This window comes from Carassius carassius, chromosome 7 (genome assembly GCF_963082965.1).
Source record: "Carassius carassius chromosome 7, fCarCar2.1, whole genome shotgun sequence".
In the NCBI taxonomy this organism is placed as follows: domain Eukaryota; kingdom Metazoa; phylum Chordata; class Actinopteri; order Cypriniformes; family Cyprinidae; genus Carassius; species Carassius carassius.
Genome location: NC_081761.1, coordinates 30,300,732 through 30,325,063, shown reverse-complemented (window position 1 = coordinate 30,325,063; position 24,332 = coordinate 30,300,732). Strand labels below are relative to the sequence as shown.

The 24,332-nt window shown below is 36.4% G+C and overlaps 3 protein-coding genes across 3 annotated transcripts; 1 reads left to right on the top strand and 2 right to left on the bottom strand.

The window, feature by feature from the left end:
- si:ch211-243a20.3 (uncharacterized protein LOC100151507 homolog) lies at window positions 1-4,521 on the bottom strand. The gene is made up of 3 exons (XM_059554505.1): window positions 4,313-4,521; window positions 3,072-3,201; window positions 1-741 (listed from the first exon to the last, which is right to left on the bottom strand). The coding sequence occupies exons 1-3, from the start codon at window positions 4,425-4,427 to the stop codon at window positions 438-440; spliced, it is 549 nt and encodes a 182-aa protein (XP_059410488.1). The 5' UTR covers window positions 4,428-4,521; the 3' UTR covers window positions 1-437.
- A 7,849-nt stretch (window positions 4,522-12,370) lies between these two features.
- Window positions 12,371-20,322, top strand: LOC132143894 (40-kDa huntingtin-associated protein-like). Its single transcript, XM_059554503.1, has 12 exons — window positions 12,371-12,566; window positions 15,729-15,775; window positions 16,201-16,273; window positions 16,361-16,520; window positions 17,842-17,910; window positions 18,035-18,155; window positions 18,270-18,362; window positions 18,680-18,744; window positions 18,898-18,979; window positions 19,058-19,104; window positions 19,802-19,857; window positions 19,959-20,322. The coding sequence occupies exons 1-12, from the start codon at window positions 12,508-12,510 to the stop codon at window positions 20,038-20,040; spliced, it is 954 nt and encodes a 317-aa protein (XP_059410486.1). The 5' UTR covers window positions 12,371-12,507; the 3' UTR covers window positions 20,041-20,322.
- Window positions 20,323-20,804: 482 nt separating this feature from the next.
- On the bottom strand, window positions 20,805-24,219 carry LOC132143893 (epithelial membrane protein 2-like). Its single transcript, XM_059554502.1, has 5 exons — window positions 23,744-24,219; window positions 22,497-22,606; window positions 22,205-22,313; window positions 21,739-21,879; window positions 20,805-21,600 (listed from the first exon to the last, which is right to left on the bottom strand). Exons 2-5 carry the CDS (start codon window positions 22,572-22,574, stop codon window positions 21,440-21,442), a joined length of 489 nt encoding a protein of 162 aa, XP_059410485.1. The 5' UTR covers window positions 22,575-22,606; window positions 23,744-24,219; the 3' UTR covers window positions 20,805-21,439.
- Window positions 24,220-24,332: the final 113 nt, after the last annotated feature.

The window sequence follows — 24,332 nt, the reverse complement described above, 5'->3', positions numbered from 1 at the left end:
TATATTTTAAAGTATTAAAATTTATTCACCTGATTTTATTCCTGTCACACACGTCTCTGGATACCAATACATAAATGAAGATTATTCACAGAAAATAATAACTGATTGTATATGGCTTCATCCTTGTTTAGCTTTGTTTGGAAGGAGCGAGAGTGTCTGTTTTTACTCTCAAGGTACTTTTTTCATTTGGTATTATCCTGCTGGGAAAGTTTTCCACAATCAACATTCCCAACATTTGCTTTCCTGCCAGGGAACTTTAATCGCACCTTTGAGACCCAAACGTGAAGGAGTACAGACAAAAGAAAATGAATGCACACTTGTATAGTACACTAACATTTTTAATATGTAAATTGTATTTAATCCCCAGTATAAAGGATATTTCCTGAATAACATTAATGCATCTGATTGTAATATTTGCAAATCTTCCGTCTATCCCTCTACCTCTCACTCTCTTTAACCTTTTCATTTTTGGACACTTTGACTCGTCTGGTTCTCACCACCCTGTTCGCAGGACGGACCACTCGAACCACGTAGTGCCGTGGATACTTCACTTGACTTGGTCCCACACTCTGAGGAGCCGGTTCCTTGCCATCCCCTCCTTCCTCCCCCTCCTCTCTGTAACCATGATGACGGAGGAAGGGTTCCAGGGTTGCTAGGCGATTGTTAAGATCTGTGATGCGCCTCTGTAAGTGGGAGACTTCTCTGAAAAGATCATTTAGGGACTCTGAGAGAGGACGAACCCTGCGAGGAAGAAGAGAGTGTGAAATGGGGCGAAATAGAAGAGGCTTCTATGTTTGTATGCATGTGCGAAAACATCTGTAGGCCTACGAGAGAAAAAAGAGTGTATAATCGTTTTTCTGTTTCTTGTGTGAGGGTTTGGCACACGCTGTGCACACTCAGCACTGCAAAAAATCAACGTACCAAGTCAGTCCTCCAAAAGTAAATTATGAATTATTAATGTGGATAAGAAGATTTCATTATGGTTTTAGTGTAGTAAAATGTGGGGTCAGAAAGTCAAAAAACATACATTAACAGGACCTAGTTTAATATGACAAGGCTGTGCTTCTGGTCCTCCTAGCTAAGACCTGCCTCACAAAAACTCAAAAGGTCACGCCGTCATTGCCTCTAGGTGTGTTAAAACGCTCTGTGCCATAGGTTGACGAGGCCTTTGTACACCACATTATGACAACTGTCCAATCCGGCCGCTTCACGAATAATAACAAAATTAAAACCAAGCCTTTTCTCCACAATTTACTCTTCTGTGTAGCTTATCTGGTCTCTAACATTTTCAAGGCTAGACTACTACAAATGTCTTTCTTCTGGCATTTGGCAAAAATCCTGCCATCCTGGCAATGTGTTGTTACTTGCTCTATGCTTTTACATATTTTTCTACGTAAACACGCGTTAGTTCTTTGCGGTATTTGAGCATTGCACCACTTTTTCCAAATGCGCTGAATTTTTCAAGCACACCTCTTTTAATAAGTCATGTCAAGTTAAATTAAGTTCTAAACAAGCTTTAAAATGCGTTGCGAGACCCTGCGTGCTTTCTTTCATTCCTCTGCTTCTCAAAGTTCAAGTTTTTAAATGCAAAAACACATTCTGTGTGAATGTACAGCCAAGGGTCTTTTAACTTCAGCGTTTAAATGGCAGACATTATAAACCTTTCTCAATAGGACATTTGTTGTTGTTTGTTGTTAGTTTAGAAGCTTAGTTTACAGTGTTTCTTCTTAGTGCTTTAGGCTAAGCTTCGCATGCTTTTGTGGTCATTAGCTGATCTGATTTGATCTTGTAATTGCTATTTGATTCATTCATGTATTTCTTAAGTCACTTTGTGATGCCTTACGAAACAGAAATATATTAGAATATAGCCTACTGGAAATATAATGGAAACTATGAAATAATGCATACCATATACAAGAAAATAGTTTATATATATATATATATATATATATATATATATATATATATATATATATATATATATATATTTATACTGCAATATATGCATTGACCTAGTTGGCCTATGTTTATATTGCTACAAATAAAAATATACAGTAGCCTATAGCAATAAAGATTAGCTCACTAATTTATATATATATATATATATATATATATATATATATATATATATATATATATTTAACATTACATTTATTCATTTAGCAGACACTTTTATCCAAAGCGACTTAAAAATGAGGACAGTGGAAGCAATCAAAAACAACAAAAAGAGCAATGATATATAAGTGCTATAACAAGTCTCAGTTAGGTTAACACAGTACACCTAGCATGGGCTTTTAAATAATATAATATAAAGAAAACAGATAGAATAAAAAAATAATAGAGCAAGCTAGTGCTAGAGGTCTTTACACACACACACACACATGTATATATGCTGCTTAATATATAGCTTTGGTGAAACCCTCACTTAAATAATGCATGGATTTAAGGCTGAACACATATTCGTAAACTTCCATCTCTGAATTGTTTGCATACACATTTCATATATGAAAATAAAAAGGTTTTGACTGAAAACTGTTTTTTGGACAATATGTTCAAATGTATTTATGTATATAAGGGATATATTTATATTTATGTGTAAGGGATAACAACTGAATTTATGCATTAAATGTAATTTGATATAACAGAAATGTTATACAGATATAGATACTGAGGAAACCTTTTCTGGGATTTTAAGTGATGTTTCCATGCTTGTGGCTTAGAATCAGCTTGTTGAAAACAATCTCCTTGGGGCTAGAATGTAAGTCTGTTAAACTGCCGACTTCACGATAACAAACCCCCAAAGGACGGTGTGGTTTTCTAGTTTATATAAAACAGTCCAACAAGCAGCTTTCATGTGCAAAAAAAAAAAAAAACCTTATTCACAAGACAAGAAAGCTTTATTGAGAGATATAGCTGGTTTAACGCTCTATAAGTGTTATATGAAAATGCATGTTCAAAAAATATTGGTGTTTGGTTAACACTATTTGCTACTTGCTTTGTACGTTAAAACCCCATAGTAAAGAGTATTTTCAAAGAATTTTATCCAGGTATTAGGAAAGACAGCATGTTACCTGGAGTAGTCTGGCAAGAGGGCATTGGGTTGTGAGTGTAAGAGAGTCTTGATATCTCTGAATATGCGTTTGCCCCAGGCGTCCAGCACTCGAGTCACGCTGCGTATGTTAGCCACGTTCACATTCTCTGCTGCCGTGAGGGCAAAGACAATGAGGTTAGTCTCTAATAAGGCTGGCAACCACATGACAAGAGGCTTTCTGATGCTTCAGAATGGTTTTAATCAGCTTTTTTTCACTGGACTACAGGGCTTTAACTTTAAAGTGTGGAATTAGGAGATGTCTATTTCTGTTTTAGCTGGGTTGACAGGTAAGGGTGTGAGTTTGTTGGTGTACATAGGTCAATGTGATTTGCATTTTAATATCAGCTCCATGGAACTGTACATCTAAACCAATATGTTGCAGTTGAACCAATCCAGTCTGATAGTCTTCGTTTTTGTTTTGTTTTTGTTTTTTACATTGGCCACAACACTAATGATTGTCTCCTGTAGAGTTGCTTTATAGCTGAATTTATTTCATACTAATAATGAATTCTGCCCTATTGATACTGTTACCGAACTGAATGAATCGACACTGAATTGACTCAAGCTATAAAAACACCATTGCCTTCTGTAGAGCTGCTTAATAGTTGATTTGAGCTTGTTTCATAATTTGATTGACAATTATTGAATTAATTTTTGAGTCAATAATAAAAATAATTTAGCTGAACAATGACACTATCCTCTTTAGAGCTGCTTTATACAGTTGAATTGGTTTCATAATGAATAAACTTTGCAACATTTGCACTGCTACAGAACTATACTGAATAAATATAGAACTAAACTGTGCTGAATAATGACAGTGTTGTTTTATAGGGCTGCTTTACAGCTGAAATTGTATTCCTTTCACAACTTAAGAACTTTTCCAGATTAATACTGGTATTTATTTATTTTTATTATTGTGAATTTGAGGTGATCTGTATTGTATAAACCGCTATAGAAATATATGTGATTTGACTTGACATGCAATTTTTTCAACAAGCAAAGTAGCAGGCCTGCACAGAATCAATTCAGATTTCATCAGATTTACTCAAAAATTAAATGGCTGTCATTAGTATAATTATACTCACCCAACACCACTTTAGGCTACATTGAGATTACTTTCAGAAAGCAATAAGAATGCTGTCTCACTTCAGTTTAACACATTTTACCATTCTTAAATAAATTCTGCACAGTTTCACAGATTTTATCATTTAATAATATTACCTCCCTCTCTGTAGTTCCAATTCCCATAATCCACTTCATTGCTCATCCCAAGACATGGAGACAAAAACGCCACGACCATCGTAGGCACCATCATCCTTGCCGTCGAAACGGTCATGGTGAAGAAGTGGCTGGGTTTTAAAGGAGAGGTAGGGAAAAAATATCAAAAAGTCAAACAAGTACTAAGAACACTACCAGTCCCAATGTAAGGCAAGAGATTTAAACCTTTACCCTGATAATACATCTGGCACATGGGAGAGCCCTTTGTTTCTTTCCAGGACAAACAGCCAGATGTGTTTTAGGGGCCGATGATACCCAGAGGCCTGCATTTTTATATGATCATATCCTCTATCTTTCATCATTTCTGTATTCCTTGTTTTGTTTTTTTGCTCCTCATGATACTTTCCAGGGCTCTTTTTGTTGTTGTTGTTGTTGTCTTCTACTTCCTCTTTTTTTATTATTAGAATTTAGTATTTAAGTTAGATGCACAAATCCCATATTCCTTTCTATTATAACATTTTAGATTTCCTTTTCAAAAATAACTTTTCTGCAGTATCCAACTACTAAAATCACATAACAACACCAATTTTGACTTAGCTATTGAAATAATATTTTATATTTTTCACTAAAACAATTTTTCATGTTTGAACTAGTTTTGTTTACCAAACATTATTATTATACTGACAACCATAACAAGAGCATTGATTAATTTGACTGTACATCAACATAGTAAAAAATGAATCCACATTTTCAACTCAACAAAACGTTCTTCTTTAGCTGTCTCAAAAAGGAAAAAATGACTTTTCTTTAAATAAAACTTTTAATGGGTTTCATGCCTTTGTGCCGTATCCATGGAAAGTGCCTCATGCTCTTCACTTCCCAAGAACAATCACGCAAGTGTCGGGTATTTCCACTCTATTAAATGACTGCGATCAGATCACAAAATGACTTGAGTTCATTCAGGAACACAGAGGGGAGATGGATGATGGGTTGATTGTCTTGTGACTGGCCTAACTGATAGCAAACTCAATTAGCTCATTTGAAAGAAAATCTCCTTTGTGCTGGAGCCACTAGGGCCAATGCCATAGAGAGCTCTCTGAGGTAAGATTACTACGAATAGGCAGAACTGCTAAAAACATGATCATTAGACTAAAAAAAGCCACAATTCAGAGAAATGCTGCAGGAAAGCAAAGAGAAACTGGATTGACTCCACACTGAGAAGGACTCCAGAGGGGACTGAGAGCTTTACATAATATTGAACTTGGAGTTCATAGTAATTGACTTTGTAGAGTGAGTCACTAAAGAGGCATTTCTCAAAATGGCTCCACGTCGTGGCGCAGCAGATATCTGGATGTGCTCAGGATCTCGAAAATCACAGGATTAACGTTTGATCAGGACACTTCTGTCAGTTTTTACCCATTTCACACATTTTTTTTTTCAAATCACACAGGCTTAACAATGCAGAGAGAAGGAACTGACATGTAATAGGAATAGCAATCAAACAATTACAAAAGATTTACATCCACTAACACTTGCTGTAAAATGATTTTTGATGCTTTATGACATCTAGATGGATCACAATGCTAGATACAAGGCTTTATCCAGCAGAAAGAGGGGAAATAGCAGGGTAGTAAAACTGCAGGACACGGATTAGTGAAATATCAGAGAATAAATGTTTTACTTTTAATGGTTTCAATAAAGTGCAAATTTCTTACTTCATCAGGGGAATGAGATGTGTCTTTCCTTTCTCTTTGTTTTTGTGCTCCTCTCTGCTGTGATATCGCCGTCCTGTCCACTTCTTCTCTCTGAACAGCGTGTTGAAGTCTGTGTGCAAACACTTAAACTTCTGTATAAGAACTATAATACTGTGTCCATTTACCTCTCTCTCCTCCGTCTTATTCTTCCCCCTCCCTTCTGCACTTTTTTCCATTTTTCTCTCTCTCCCACTTTCTTTTTCTTGTGCATCTCCTTTTCTTTCTTTCATTCTTTCTCTCCTTCTCTGTCTCTTTCTCCCCCTCTCTCCATCTGTTGGGCTCTGTCTTCTCACTCCCTCCCAAACTATCGCTCTTTTCCAGATGTGCACCTTTTCTTTAGATTTATTTGCCCTTTTTCTCTTATAGTGACACACACTCAAAACAGACCTTAGTAAAAAGTGATGACCTTTCATAGACATAATGGCATTCGGCATCGTATTATAATACGATTATAATGCCCAGCCTTTAAACCAAACCCTTACTAAAATCTCTTGATATTTTGAAGCATTCTAAACATTTCAAATATTACGAGTGTTTCATATAGTCATAACCACTTTATGACCTGTTTCACTCTATGCTTGAGGACGTTTTCTCACAAGTTTAGCCAAATCTGCATACACACACACACACACACAAACACATACACACACACACACACACACACACACACACACACACACACACACACACACACACACACAATCTAGCAGGTTAGAAGAGCATGTCAGTCTCATAAATCAAGTCTCACATGATTTTTGTTATTCAATCAAAAAGCTCTTGACCATCGCTGAGCAGCGACTGCTTCAACATGCATGTGCCTTTCAGTTGGAATGCTCTTTATTAAAAACACTGCATTCATAATTCCGTCTCCACGTCTCACAGTATTATTTCCATGGTTACAGTGGGAGAATTTTTTCGTGGGCCACTACAATAAATGTCTGAATTAAATCTAGTTAAACCTGGATAAAACAGTGTCCAGACTTACATCTGTTTTACTTTTATAAACACTTGACGATACTTTTGTATTTAATATAAGAAGACCATTCGATACAGTTCATTCATATAAAAATCGCCCAGACCTCACTGTACTGTTTTTTTATATATTTCAAATCTTTTACAATCACTTAAAAAACACACTTTTAAGGAAAATGACCAAAAAACTTACATAAGCCTACTATATGTTTAATCTATATTATGTTAATTTATATACAGGAGCCTGGTTTAAATTCATAAATATAGACATCATATCAAATATACTATACTAGTTTTCCTTTCTCACAAAAGCAGCCTGGAATTAACCGTTTCTTAATTTTTGTTGTTGTTGTTGTTGTATTGTAGTCCTTTACTATCATGCCTCTGTGTCTTGGTTTTGACTCTCATTGTGACTTCAGAAACAAGAAGATGAAAGAGACAGAAATATTTTTATTCCCTGGTATCCAGATGTTATGTTTGTTGTGTCTCTACACGCTCTCTCTCTCGCCCTGGTCTGTTTTTGTGGTATGTGAGGTCAGTTTTGCCTGGCTTATAGGTTTTTAAGAGTATGTAAGTATTCCTTTACTTCAGCTCAGAAATCACAAGGCACTGGTGCACCTGTTTCTCATTAAACAAGGCAATTTGTCACCTCTAACTGAATTCCTTGCTCTTCTCCTCACCTCACTCTCTATATATCTTCCTATCTCAGTCTCTTTATCTTTATCATACAACTGGAGCTTGAATATTCAACTATTTCAGATATATAAGTTGTGTGAAATCCAAATTAATGGCATTTTGACATTTTTTTACGCCTTCACTTTTAACACTTAAACGTGCTTTCATCTGTTATCTATACAAATCGGAGATGATACTCTATACAGTCACATTTAATTTAAAGTCATATTAAACTAAGGAAAAAGTGGAAAAAGATTCTGGTACTGGTGTTTTTGATATATGTGTCCTGGCGCTTATTATTTGTAGACTATTTCAGTGACAGTGATGTAATCATTACGTAATTCATTTTTGATGATTTTGGAACTCCTCTTTACGTGATACAAGTCATGCGCTCGCTCACAAAATATCGTGTGCTCTTCTGCTGCCACCTGCTGGTTAAAGTAGACTATTTTAAAATCCTATTAGCCTACTGAATTGGACTAAGGTTAGTAGCTTATGCATATAAACCAGGGGTTGTTATGTAAAACACACACACACACACACACAAACAAACCCTGTCTGCTGAGTTTTATTTGGGCATACCAGATAACGTCATGATGAATGGTAGGTCTACTGTGTTTTATCATAAAATTAACTATTTCACATAACAGTTGCAATGCTGCAAAATAAATAACGCCAATGTAGGCTACTGTGTGGGAACTGACTTACAAGTCATAATTACAAACGCATTTCAAACACTTTTAAGTATGAAAATGCATCTGTTTTCTTGGCTTTTAGTCTGCTTTTACAGTAGGCTACATTGCTCAATGCATACAGGCCTACAGTATATTTTGACAAATTACATTTTCCCCATTGGATATAGGCTAATCATTATGTCGGTCATATTATAATGGCGGGCAAATATAATGAGTGGTCAGGGATTTATTTGTCATCATATGTTTGTTGCGTGTACAGGACCACTGGTCCTAGCAGCAGGAAAAACAAAACTTTAATTTAATTTTAGTTCGGAATGGATTATCATAGCAAGCGTGCAAATAGCGATTCCTTTGTAATAAATAAGCTGCCACTCATTTCAGTTCTCCACGATCTCACAAATGTATGTTGTAATCAATAACGCTCTCTACACTGCATAATGAATCATCATAGGCATAGCCGATACGCAAGCTGCATAGGCCCCCGAAACACAAGGGGCCCCCATGCTCTCAAAGATCATTTAATACAAAATACGTCGTAAATAGACAGCATAACAGCAAAGAGGTACTGTCTGGAAAGGTTGCTCAAATGTTTTGTGAATGTCCTGTTTCACTGAGTGAAAAAGCTATTACCATTTTAAAGACCTCGAGCTTCATTGCATCAATGTGCACATATTTTATAAAGAAACTACATTTCAGTGTACAAAGCCGTTTGCATTTAGGTGTAGAATTGATTGCTATCAATACCAACCAAAGAAGAACAGTTTTGTAAAAGGGAATAATTTAGGAAGTGAGTTTGTGGAGTGAAAGAGGAAGTGGCTTCGGAGGATTTCATGAGATTCTGAGATTGTACCTCATGTGAGGGTCCTGTGAAGATCCACTGTGGTGTAATATGGCTTAACTTCCCGTGCTGTTTGCACAGAAAGCAGTTATTTACCACTTCATTCCTGAGCTTTGATGAAACAACAGAGAGAAAGAAAAGATGGCTCCTTTTGTTTCAAATGAAAGGAAATGTAAATTTCGCTCAAGGATGTATGCAGCCAAGCCTGTCCTGTGTTGGATCGTAATTCTGTGCTGTTGGCAGGAAACTCTAGGTATTGTTGCTCTTAATTTATGTCATTTCAGTGTAGGTTTTATTTCATTTTTATTATTGTATTGCTGGATTTCTCACCCACACCCTCTTAAGCTGAATTAGAATCCATAAGTTATGAAGATACCAGGAGGGCACAGATGCTTCAATAACACCATGTTCTCTTCTCCGTTCCTCCAGCCAAACCTACGATCTCCATGCTGAACAGAACCAGAGTGGCACTAGCAGGGGAAACTCTTGACTTCTATCTGTCAGTTTTCGTCCCAGCAAACTACACCACTAGCAAAGTTGTGTGCTACACTCAGAACAAGACAAAGATTTGGAGTAAAGAAATTACAAGTAAAATATCTGCAACTACAGAGCCGGTGAGGGCACGTATCAACATGCGCAACAGCTCCAGTTCTGGCAATTACTACTTTAGTTATGCAAATCAGGAAGTGCATTGGGTGGTTCACGTGAGAGGTAAGTCTGCAGACCATTTTATTTCCTCTCTATGATTGAAATTCACTGACAACTTATGATGATATAGTCACAACTTAGACATTTATAAGTATTAAAAAACATACAAATCTTGAAATTAATTGAGATTTTTTTCTTCAGAACCTTTTACTCAATGGGTTTGTGGCTTTTGAGCCAATAGATGGGCTGGACATATAAATAAAAAGGTTCCTTACAAATGCATTAAAAAAAGAAAGACATCATGTGAGTTTAGCCATGTGACATGTTAGACTGAAACTGCCACTTTCAGCGAAATAAAAGCAGTGATGAAAAAATTCTCTCTATTTCCCCCTTGTTTTTTCACTCTTACTCCACTTCTGTGTTTTCCAGATAAAGGTTATCAGCAACCACCCAAAGAGTTAGAAAGTGCCGTCATCGTAATGCTGGCATTCTCAGGAATTCTGCTCATCTTCACTGTTGCTGGGTCACTTTACATATTAAAGAGCTACAAGGTAACATTTGGCCACACATTGTGTCATTAGAGCATACTGTAATACTTCAATCTATCTATAATGTCTAATGTAAGTTTCTTTAGTTCTGTATGCTCTTTTTGACGCATGAATCAGATGATCATGCTGTAGAAGTCCAGGCAATGGATTTCTGCGCTTCTGAAAGGACTCAATCAAACAGTGAGGGGTTATACACTGATCATCCACAACATTAAAACCACTGACAGGTGAAGTGAATAACATTGATTATCAGTGTTTAGGGAAAGTTAGTTTTAAAAGCAATTTATTACTACACTCTGTTACTCCATAAAACGTCATTTATTTTTATGGTCAGCAATGCATAATGTTACTTTTGCATTACTTTTAGTCACCAGAGCTAGGCTATATTTTTGGCAACTGTAAGGGCCCTTTCACACCATAAGTGAAATTAATAACTATAAGCCTTAGGCTAAAAGAAGTTCCTCGGCTCCGGCTAGCCTGTCTGGTCTGTTCACAGAAGAGCTACTGTAGCTCATATTACTGGAAAACTCAATGCTGGCAATGACAGAAAGGTGTCAGAACTCACAGTGCCTCGGAGTTTGCTGGGTATTAGGATGTCAGACTGCCCATGATGATCCCTGTCCACCACCAGAAGCAATTACAATGGGCACATAAGGGTCAGAACTACTCTGTGGAGCAATGGCTGGCTTTGAAGAATCACTTTTTCTTTTAGATCAGGTGGATAGCCGGGTGCGTGTTCCCTGGTACACTGCTAAAAATCTTAAATAATGATTTGAGAAACATGAAAAAAGTGTTGAATATGTTGCCTTGCACGATATTAGACCGATGGTTTTAATGTTGCTGTGGCTGATCAGTAGATATGGACTCATGACTAAGTTGTAAATTATCAGTTTAGAAATGTCATCTTTCAGTTATTATGCAAGATGCTCCAGATGGACTGTCCAGAATTGCATTGATTGCAAGATGGTGCTGTTATGACCAAAAAAGCGCACAAGTGTACTGTCCGGAAAAACACATGTGATGCTGTTAGTTTCAGCTCTGGTTTTGCTTCATTGTTTTTAGGAACACACTCCTTATAGAGATGACAAAAATGAAGTTGCAGAGCAGAAACCAGGGGAGAGTGATGGAGAGATTTTGGATGAAGATGCTGCACTCTACACAGTGAGATAACAGTCTGTTTATCTTTTGGATAGAAGTCATTTGCTCTCAATATTTGCCATTTTTTGGTAACCTGGCAACCTATTTTAATAAGGATTTTAAATGATGTCTCAAATAAATAAATTCTGTCATCTTATACCCCTTTCCACCAGACTCTACAATGCAGATCAGGCTCTATTTATGATACACTGCATTCAGACACAATGCATGTAGAAAACACAAAGAAGAAAAAGTCTGAAAAGGTTTGTTTAATACGGGTTTGTTTAATAAATGGTGTAATGATACATTGCCTGTATACCCTATAATGTAGACCTAACAATATGATTGTACATTTTTTATATAGCTTCAAGTATTAAATGTATAAACTTAGAGCGCATAATAATTATAGCATGTTTTTACTGAACATATAATCATGCAATGAAGACACTTTATGGCAAAGACAGATTTTAAATATGTAATACCTACAAGCCCATACAAAAAGCAACAGTAAAAATAAAGCTTTCTATTCATGATTATATTTGGTGAAAAAAAGAGTATCAACCGTTTCTATTGCTTTTTTCTCTTTCAGCACTGCAACACACAGGAAGATATATTTGATTCTGTGTATGAAAACCTGTCAATTCGGAATTCAGAGAATGAATGAATGATTGAGAAAATGAATGTGATTTATAAATACTTCCTGGAATGTGCTTAAGTGTCAAATAAAGTTTTTTTCTTCTTTTTTTATAATATAATATTTTATGGGCCAGTATGACGGAAAATAAATGAACGATCAAATCAACTGAATGTGTCGTTTTTCGCCCTTACACTGTGTAAACCAATCAGAAGAAAGCTTCAGTTACGTGCAACCAATGGGGACCCTCGTATCCGAACTTCCTGTCTGTTTGCTCCTCCTTCTAAAGTGTAAACAATGGCAGCCGAGGGAGATTTTCTGATACGTTACCGGGCGGTGTCAAATAAACTGAAAAAGTAAGCGCTAAAATATCTGCGAATATGTCTAATAACGTTACCTGAATGTTTTCAATGTTCATTTTTAATTGCGTCTACAATACTGAGCAAAACCAGAGAATGTCGTGACAGCACTACTCAACCCTCACTAGCATGTTGGTAATTACATTTAAAGAGCTACTAAATGAGGTTCACACCAATGCGATGTATTATTGTAAAATTACAGAAGATTTATCGTTATGCATGAACAGCTGAGGATGACATCTTGTAGGTGTTTAATTTCAAAGCAGCGGCTTCTAATAACGAGCTATTTCAGTGTAACGTTAACGTTATGTGAGGCGTTCAGTCCGGTAAAATTAATCTAACGTTACACTCTTTTAATAATAAAGGCAGAGGTGGAAAGAGTACAAAAATATTCTACTCAAGTAAAAGTACCATTACATTAATGAAATTTTACTTAAGTACAAGTAAAAGTACCAGTCTAAAAAATCAACTCAAGTAAAAGTAAAAAGTAGCTCATTTAAAATTTACTCGGAGTAAAAATTACTTAGTTACATTTTAACAGTGGGAGGGAGTCAAAATGGGACAGGCCAAGGGTGTCAAACTCAGTTCCTGGAGGGCCACAGTCCTGCACAGTTTAGATTTAACCCTAATTAAACAGACCTGATCCAGCTAATCTAATCATTTAGGTTTATTTGAAAACTACATGATATGTGTGCTGGAGCAGGGTTAGAACTAAACTCTGCAGGGCTACGGCCCTCCAGGAACTGAGTTTGACACCCCTGGGATAGGTATATTAACCTCAAACTAGTTGTTTTTAATTAAAGGAATCAGTTATTTAGAATAATAAAACATTTGGGCTGTTACCAGGCAAATCATTATCAACAAACTCATCTTTTCAATACAGAGGAAATGCAAAAGCTTCATCGGACGTGGCATTTAGATGTATTTACACACTGTTTAGTGCAGGACAAGAATGCATTTAACCTGCAGTTACCAATGCATGAATAATGTTTTGATATGCCAGACATAAAATGTTGAATACTCATTTGAAATTATAAAAACTTAATTATAAAAAAAAAAAAAAATCAAAAGATACTTTAAATGTGAAATTAAAATGGCCAGTATGTGTCAGCAAGTCACTGTTAATAAGTGAGTCATTGCGATTGAACCAAATCATTTAAACGGTTGATTCATTCAGAAACGAAACACTGTCATGTTGCTCAGAGATGCAAAATTTTGCTTTGGTGGCTGTGTTTGGAATAAATTTTTGTTGTAGAAATAGAGCAAAAACCGGCAATATGGTGTCTAAAACGCAAGTCTCTTAGTTTGCTGTCCTGTTGTAAAAAAAAATATATATATATATATATATATATATATAAATATATATATATAAATATAAATATATATTTAATAAATATAAATATAAATATATATATATATATATATATCATTGGCGGCTGCTGGTCTTTCAAAGAGGGGAAGCTCATTTTCGGCCTACATTATAACCCTCTGATGGTCTTCATTTGTAATGACACTCGGGGTCTTTTTGACCTCAGACAATAACATTTCATTTTGTAATAGTAAAATATTTAAATTTTTTACAAATATAATTTTACTCTGTTCAATTATGTTTTTACTAAACTTTGTACAGTTTTTGGAGGATTTAAATCTTTTACATTTCTATAAATAAATAAATATTTATTTAAATAGGCTTTTTTTTTTTTACAAAAAAAGAAAAAAGCATTTCAGGTAAAATTCACTTCATAAAAGACCCAGATTTCTAACTTTCATACATGGGGATACCATGGATAATTTTATAAGGTTTAATGTAAGATTTTTGCCCATTTTTGGGGAAATTCAGTTTAAAAATGGTAATAAATCACTTTAACCACTAGATGGCTATAGTGTGTGTGTGTGTGTGTGTGTGTGTGTGTGTGTGTGTGTGTGTGTGTGTGTGTGTGTGTGTGTGCGTGCGCGCGCACATTTTCAATCTTAGTTACCAATTCAATTTTGTGGTGGTTCTGCATTTTACAAATATCAAGAAATATTGCCGCAGTTTGTCTTTCGAATACACTTGAGAAATCCGCGATCATGGGACTGAGCGTGAAACAGCTTCACCGACTTCTTATGGTGCAGACCGCTGTCAGTCAAAAGGAGATCGACAGATCCTCCAATCATCACGCGGAAGCCCAGTCCTCATTCACCTCCAGAGACGCTGAGCGTCCGTGGGCGGGACATAATCGCAGCATTTATCCAATGACCGTCTAGCTTCGGAGCACAGAAAAAAACTGTTCAAAGAAAGCCCCATTGAAGTCGCTCGGCTTCTTTAGGGAAATGCACTGTGACGCTGCGGGAATGTATGAGAAGAAAATCGAGTCAGCCGACTTGTAGCTGATTAACACAATACATAATACACAATAGTACATATTTGACCGTTGTTTTTTTTTTTTTACATTACGTGGGGTTGATGTCTTGTCGAGATTTTATAAACTGCTAGTTTGGTCTCCCTAGGCAAGCACAGCATACACAGCATAATAGAGTATAAATATGGGCAGGGGTTCACTTCATTTCCTTCAAGTTCAACTTCAGAATATGACGGGGTTTCGTTTTCAGCGGTGTCTGCACCACTAACGCCTGTTTTGTCCGTCTGCATCTGTCTTGTGATTTTAGCGCCAGTTTGCCCTCCTGCCCATTATTTACTGACATAGCTTCCAGGGAGCGATTTTTTTTTACTCAGTAATTAATGTGTTTTAAAATGTAGCGAAGTACAATACTTCAAACTAAATATACTTAAGTAAAAGTAAAATTACAGATTAAAAAAAATACTTAAAAAAGTAGAAGTACACAAAAAAGCTACTCAATTACAGTAACGCGAGTAAATGTAATTCGTTACTTTCCACCTCTGAATAAAGGTGCTTAAAGAGTTCTTTACAGCGATGCCATGCATAGAAGAACCATTTTTTGCTTCCAAAAGAACCATTCAGTCAAAGGTTCTTTAAAGAACCATCTCTTTCTTACCTTTTTATAATCCGAAGAACATTCTTTCACTATAAAGAACCATTTGTGAAACAGATGTCTCTTTGTAGACAAAAAAAGGTTCTTGGCATCGCGAAGCACATTTATTTTTAAAAGTGTCATTTAATGGCCTTATAATATTTTTTCTTTCCCCCTTAATCACAGACGTTTTCTGCGGAAGCCTAATGTTGCTGAAGCAAGTGAACAGTTTGGTGAGTATTGAAGTGAAGTGAAGTGAAGTGACATTCAGCCAAGTATGGTGACCCATACTCAGAATTTGTGCTCTGCATTTAACATCCGAAATGCACACACACAGAGCAGTGAACACACACACACACACACTGTGAGCACACACCCGGAGCAGTGGGCAGCCATTTATGCTGCGGCGCCCGGGGAGCAGTTGGGGGTTCGATGCCTTGCTCAAGGGCACCTAAGTCATGGTATTGAAGGTGGAGAGAGAACTGTACATGCACTACCCCTACCCACAATTCCTGCCGGCCCGGGACTCGAACTCACAACCTTTCGATTGGGAGTCCGACTCTCTAACCATTAGGCCACGACTTCCCTTAGCATCAGAAGAGCGATGCTGTGTGGTAATGCTAGTCTGTGTTTATCATTATATGCCATCTTTCCTCAGGTCAGCTGGCCAAGGAGCTCAAACAGCAAGACTGTCCTCAATATGCTGCCTTCTGTAATCTCGCCATGGCCCGGTAACACAGCATCTCTCATAGCTGTCAGTTATTCATCCTAGTTTCAGATCTAAAGAACATGTGGAAATGGTTTGTCTGTCTTGGTAGCTGTGAGCAGACCCTGTTCAATGCTCCAGGAGAAGCCCTGGCACTGACTGATGCAGCCCGACTCTTTCTGGCCTCGGAGCAGGAGACCAGAGCGCTGAGGGCTCCCGGCTTCGATGAGAATATGCAGGCAGCAATGAACTGCTATAGTTTTGCTATTAAGGTATTTGTCGGAAATGCATATTTTACCAGATACTTACGCTCAAGCCGATAAGCGTATATAAACTAGGGATGGGACGATAACCGGTTTTATTGATAACCGTGATAAAATGTGCTGAAGGTTAGTAATATCATTTAAAAATGAATTATCATTAAAACCGTGTTTGATTATCGCGGTTTTAATAACTCACTATTAAATCATGTCCAGCCAGCAACAGTCTGACGCAAGCGCAGCGCACAATGTTTTTTTTGTTTTTTTTCGAGAAGGAATGGCGAAAGTCAGTGACTTTTCTATGCTTTTCTATGCTTCTACACTTTTCATTGTAAGGAAGGAAATGCCACAGAATTTAATCTTTCTTTAAATTAAGTGCGTAGAGTTGCTTGTTTTATTAGTTGTTTGTTGATTATTAAATATAAAACTTGCTGAAATGTTTTCAGTGTGAGCATCAACTATTTTTGAACACTTTCATCTCGTTTCAACAAAACCGTGATAATATTGATAATCTTGATAATTTTAGTCACTATAATCGTGATATTAAATTTTCATACCGTCCCATCCCTAATATAAACACAGGCAGTTATTTTACAGAATGTTGGGCTCAGTTCATGCTTGAAATAGAATAAAAGGTCTCCTATAATTTAATATTTTCAATTTAAAATTAGGCATAGCCCGACACACTGTTATTAATACTATACTTATTATAGTATAATTATAATAGTATATTAATACTAGTATATGGTATTTTGTATAATAGTATAATTTTATTTAATTTTTTTCATTTGTATGTGTTTCTATATAATTTTATTAAAAGTTTATTTCAGTTTTAATTATTTTAGTAAATCAAAGTTAAAATTAAATAAAACAAGATTTATTTAGCATTTATTTAATTTCAAATAAGAATTTTTTTTATTTTACTTCCAGTAGTAAAAGGTTTGTTAATTATAATATAACCTTGGCCTGTCAAAATCATCAAATGTAATAATTACTTACTTTTCACTTTTATTCTGTATTGCTGTTAAGAGTTAGAAGAGGAGAAGATGACCATCAGCAGTTAAACAACTACTACAAGCAGAGTTAAATATTTTCTAAAGTAATAGTTCACCCCAAAATAAAACCATTTAAGCTCATTTTCGCTAGCAGCTCTCTGAGGTTTCACATGTTTCATGTTGAAATGCTCCTAAAAAATTTTTTTGAAGTCATACTGGACTAATGAAATAAAACCCCTAAAATCTTGCAATCACATGCAGATTTAGTTTGTGCTTTTTTTTTTTTTTTTTTTTTTTTTAGATGTTAAACTGCAAATATGTACTTATATATTGTTCAGGTCTGTATTGAGATGAATCAGCCTGTTATGGCGGCCAGTCTCTCACTGGAGCTTGGCAATGCTCTGAAGGTGAGACATTAATCATTGTAATACACTGAGCGGCTTTCTGTTTATAAACAAATTAAAATTGCATATTCATCTTGTTCCACAGAGCTTAATCATGTTGTGGTCCTCTTTATATATTTGTGTGTAGGAGATGAACAGACCCGGGGAGGCGATAGTTCATTTCCAGAGAGCCGCAGAACTGCAGATTCAGACTCCAATTGAGACCCTGCTGTCACTGTGGGAAATGGCCTCCTGCAAAATACTGACCCGTGAGTTCAGAGATAGCAGTGCTTCCCTGCCAGAATGCAGTGATTCCTTTTGGCATTGAGTTTCAGATGAAGTTCTGTGGTGGTCAGAGCAGTCATGTGATGTTTGATTGGTAGGCGATTACGATGGCGCTCTTGCCGTTCTCTCTGAGATGCAGCACATGTGTCAGGAAAGAGGACTACAGCTTCCAGGGACAAACACCCCTGTCGGTAGGAATATAATCAACTTCCACAAGACAATACAGTTAATCTTAGTTTTGAAATCTAGGCATGTGTGGTTTGGTGGTCTAAGTTCAGGGATTTATTTAGGGGTTTATTTGGATTTCCTGATCAAACCCAACAATCGCTTGTAATTTATAAGCAGAATTCGTGTTATGTTTTGTGACCGATTTTCATACTTGTCAAGGATCTGTTTTGTTTTTTCAGGGTCGGCAGTCTTTTAGTTTGGACATCAGCTAATAAGGAAACAAAGCATATGCTGTAAGAATCTTTGGATTCTGCTTCAATTCTGTTTGTTTTCATTCCAGGTGCATTTATGGATATCATAGCAAAGTGTGAAATCTCCAGGGTATTACTTCTTATGCTGCTTGAGGTAATATATATAAATAATAATTTATATTTAAAATCTGTGCGGTGTACAAATAAGCTCCCATTTTGGACTATATGTTATGACACCAGACCTATAAAGTTAGTGTGCTTGTTTACTATCTCCAAAATGACACTATATATTTGTGTCTGTGTTTAGCCTCCCCCTCAAAAGCTGCTCCCTGAGCACGCTCAAACACTAGAGCGATACGCCTGGGAATCCTTCGACTCACATAGTCAGGGTAAGACTTTGTAGCTAATGGAGAACCAGGCAGGCATAGTGTTTTATTTAAAAACTGTTGTTACTGTCTGTCTTCTAGTAAACTTCCTTCCAGAAAATGTGTTCCTCCTTCTGCAATCAGTTGTGGTGAGTCTGAGACCACATTTAAAATCTGCATTCAAAATCCAATTTAAACCTGGACATAATCTGGATGTTTGGATTCTGAAATATTTCAAAGATATATTTATATAAAGAAATATATTTAAATTAGACAATCTTAAAGATCAAAAGTGTGGTGTAAGATTTTATTTATTTCTATTTATTTATAATTAAATTCAGCAAGCCTGCATTAAATTGATCCAAAGTCACAGAAAATACATTTATAATGTTAAAAAAGATTCAATTTCTATCATGGTTTCCACAAAAATATCAAGAGGCACAAATGATATTTAACAAGTTTCTTGAGCAGCAAATCAGCATTTTAGAGTGATTTCTGAAAGATCATGTGATGCTTGAGACTGGAGTAATAGATACTGAAAATGGCAGCTTTGTCTTTTTAAATTGTTGTAATTGTTACAGTATAATCTATTTTACTATATTTTTGATCAAATAAATGCAGCCTTGGCGAGCATAAGAGATATAAAAACAATTAATTTAATTTCAACTTTTTATTTAAACTCTTATATTTGTAATATACTTTGTAGTGAAAATTGTATGACCTAAAAAAATGCAAAATAGAACTCTCTGACTTTCAGGCTACACTAATGCTTAAAATGCTATAAAGTAATTACTAGTAGAACTCTTGGATTAAGATGGCTAAATGGTCTGACTGGCCTGTTTACAGATGGCCTGTCAGGAAAAGGATACAGAATCTCTCAAGGCTCTCCAGACGGAGCTATGGTGAACTTTCTGCTTTTTCTGACTCATACTACGCATTTATCTATATTAGATTGAAACCTTTGCAATTAGATAAGCATCACCTATCTCTTCTCTCACAACAGGCCACTCCTTTCGGCAGAACAGAATCATCTCCTCCACTTAGTGGTTCAGGAGCGAATTACACCCTCCGGTCAGGGCATATGATTCAGTGCAATACACCCCCACAAAACAGTTCTTATTGGAACGTTCCTATGCCAGTGCCTGGTGCATTTTGCATGAGGACTGCAGAAGGTCACTGAACCTACCAGAGCTGTACATACACGCATGAACATTTCTAAACAAACTCGCTTTAGTGATTTGAATCAACATTTTATTGTCCATTTTCAATAATGGTAAGATATCGTGTTGAAAATGTAAATGATTATGTTGAAGCTTATTTAGAGTTGTAAAATATTGATGTTGTGAATAATAAAATAACAAAAGCGATTCTTATGGCGAGGTTTTTATTTGTGTGATTACTAAAATGAATGTCATCCCTGGTTTACACTGTTTGGCTTTGCATTGAAAAAATAGCATCCCTTCCATTTACTGTCATACTGCAACATAAAATACATGTAGAACCAGTTAAAACTACAACTCCAACCAACTTCAACCTTTATCCTTGAGAGGATGTTGAATAATTACTCCCATAAAAATAAAAAATAAAAGCATTCTGTGCTCTAGAATTTTACAAGGTGATCATCTGACCTCATCAACAATCATTCCTCATCATTTTCATGCTAATCAAAAATGGCTGGCATAGCAACAGAGCCCATTTCTTTATCAAGAAAGCCTTTGTCCACACAGAAATTGCAAATAAATATATTGGCAGAGGGTCTGTACAATGCAATTACAAAAGGATTGTGTATTCATGAGTCACATGATCAAATGAGTGATTCCAAATTTGAACAGCACCAATATGCATCACAGTAACAAAGATTTGACCCTTATCTTGACCTAGAGACTATCCTGTGCCATTGCTATCTACAACATAAAAATAAAATAAAAATAAACCCATGTTTAAGACGAAGCTAATTCTTAAAGTGCAAGTGATGTTCAAAACTACACTTTGATCATAACATATATATTTTTTGTATGTACTTTATATGTACAATTTATCTTTCTCTTTATACATGTTATAAATACATTTTTTACATATCCTTGTGTATACTGCATCTTCACCATCTTTACACACTAACCCCTGCAATAAAGTGTTTAGACCCTCTTACTGCCCTCAGTGCTTTGCGAAACTAGGGAAAGAGATGACCCATCAAACCGATCTATAGTATAACTCTAAACAAAAATGCAAAAACAAAAACAACATTTCTTGTTTAAGGAACTTCTCTGGCCAATTTTCCTCGAATGCTGAATCAACCCTTTCTCACTGACAGATTTTAAACTCTTTCCATGAACTGCTAATGCTGTGATTTGTTGCACAAGTTTCTACAATTCCAACCAACGCCTGTAATATTTCAGACAACTCATTATTTTTCAAGTTCTGTACTTAGACTTTAAGGAAAAATAATGAAGGCTGTACATTAGCACTGAGAGCGAGGTCTAAAGTTTAATCCACTCGTTTGCGCAGGATGATGTACATAATTCCAGTGAAGAGGGTCAGCAGCCACCCAAACCAGGCCATGATGTAGGACCAGCCATACCAGCCATTCTTCTCGTCTCTGTGAAAGTGATCGGTATAGACTGACAGAGCCACCATGATGCAGAAACCTAGAGATCCCAAGTGAAATGCACAACAAAAATGAATGTCTGTATGACCTGTTGGACCTTAAAGACAATGATCCACACATGCATGTTTCAATAATGCCCTAATTTAACCTCAAGATTTCCAGAAACATTAGGACTTACAGGAGATTAGCTGCACAACTCCAGAGATGGTGAACCGCTTTCCTTTACCCAGAGTAAAGAGTTGGAATATGAACACGCACAGAGAAAACACAGCAAACAGGCATGACAGCACTGCAAACGCCTGGACCGCCTGCAGATAGTCTAGATAGATGTATTAAAGGGGAGTCACATGAATGTCCCAGTCTGTACACTCTTAAAAATTAAGGTTCTTCAGTGACATGAAGAAACTTTAACATCCATGGAATGTTTGCATTGTACAAAAAGTTATTTAGATTATTAAAATGTTCTCCAGACTAAGTAAAAAAATGGCTCTAAGAACTGTTCACTGAAAGTTTCTTTGGGAACCCAAAATGGTTCTTCTATGGCATCAATCTTAATTTCGAACAGTGTACATATACACTGGGGTTGACTAGTGAAAATAGGCAGATGTACAAAAATGCATTCTTTTAAACATGGTTTGTCTTACCCTTCCGGTATGAGGTCGGTATGTCCATGTACACCCAGACATTATCATTGTTCTCCATCACCCATCTGCCCCACAAGTCTGTGTAAAGGTTCTCTGTGAACCACCATGCCTGGGGAAAACCAACAACAACAATACAAATGCCTTCAGATCACAACACATACTTCTTTTTTATACAACCTTTTTTAAAAACTCATCTGTCTGCATTTTTATCACACACACACACGTATATATACAGTACATACAGTATATATATATATAGGCTACACATAAAAGAAGAACAACATAAACTTACATCATCTATAGTTGCCCAGAAAAGGAAGAAAATTGTAGTCAGATGGAGCAAACAAATTCCTGCCAGGGCCTTGAACATATTCAGAGGATGAGGGGGAAACGTGGAATAACCTGCTGTAAGGGAAATATAATAAGAAATAACATCTTGTATTTAAGAGATAATATACATCAAAAGGTCCTGTGCAATTCAGCAGCCATCCAATGATGAAATATTGAGAATAGCCATGCTTTGAAACAAAAAAGTTGCCTTGTATTTATATGCCTTTTACATGATTTAAAATGAATACGCTTTTCATTCACACAGTGCTTGTTAATTGTGTGCTGATTAAGCCATGTGTGTTTCAGATACATTTGATTTTCCCAAAATGCTAATAACAAAGCTGTCACGGCCTATGACATCACCACATTAAAGCTGCATAAATCTTTTGCAATAAACAGCAAATACACTTCTAAAGGGTCACTTTACTTTTTGGATTCTAGCTTTGTTTCTACTAAGATTACATGCAGAAATCTCCAACGGCTGTTAACCCACAGTATGTGGGAGGAGAAGAGTCTTCTGTTTCTTTAAGTCACAGATACAGTAGGTGAACTGACATGCCATTTAAAATGCTGATGCATGCTTTTCATACAAACAACAATAATGATTTAAGAGAAAAATATTGTGTTAAATCCCATTAAATTATAAAAACTATACTAACAGTTCAGAGCAGACCTTCTGCAATGCATTCGTATTTTATATTCACTGAATGTCCGTTTAAAATAACGCCTGCTGCGATCAACAATGTATAGACAAAATATTATTTATTGGTAATGCTAGCAAACCTACATTACATACATTAGACAAATATACAATGGAAGGTAATGCGAAAGCTTCCGCAAATTGCAGATGAAGGAATTCGTGTCACGTCATGCGTTCGGATGCATTTTCGTCCAAACAATTTTCATTAAATTCTAAACGTTCTATTACAGTTTAAATATATTTCCCTATCTATTTATGTAGATTCTAATACGCTTAATTGTATCAATATATAATAACTTTACGACCTCACTGGCATGAGAATTCTACAGCCATGGCACAGATAATAAAAGGTTACCTTGGGTATTTTAAGCTCAAATTATTTCTTGATTTTCGTAGCCTATCTGATGCCCCACCATCCGAGGATATTCGCACTTCCCCGCACCTCGTCCTTCGTCTCGCCCCCCTCCCGCACTCTTTGCTGCATAGAGGACCCCACCCATCCCAAGGACTTACTTTTAAGTCCTTACGTATCCCACATCCAGCGAAATCCTAGAACTGTTTTCTCGCAAGCTGGAAATTCATGCACGAGGTGTAGTAAGAGACACATGAACGTTGATTTCTCTCAATATCAAAAAACAGCAACCGAAACATTTTATTTTTAAATGCAGGACTGCCAAATGTTTATATGCATCCTTAAACGCACTGTAAATGACTTTTGCCGAGTGATCATTAATTCTCTGCAAGAGTTTGCGACGTCGTCATCCTATTACCTAAAGCTGGGATGTGCTATATGCCGCAGCATCCTACTAAACTCAGCTCTTCTAGAGACGCCCGGTGTCGCACTCAGATCTGCAGGCATAAAACCGGCTGAACGGGACAAACGCAGCACATGGCTACCCAACAACAGGGCGATACCAGAGCCAGTCAAATCCCATCTCTCCAATCACGATAAAGTAGCGCAGAGGCAGAAAATGATGCGCAGGTACTTTGCAGAGGTTGATGATGAGTCATCTAAAGTAGGTTTGGAGCGACACCTACTGCGAATTCAAGGGAACGGCCTGGACATAATAGGCCAGACTAGTTTTTAACACACAGTCC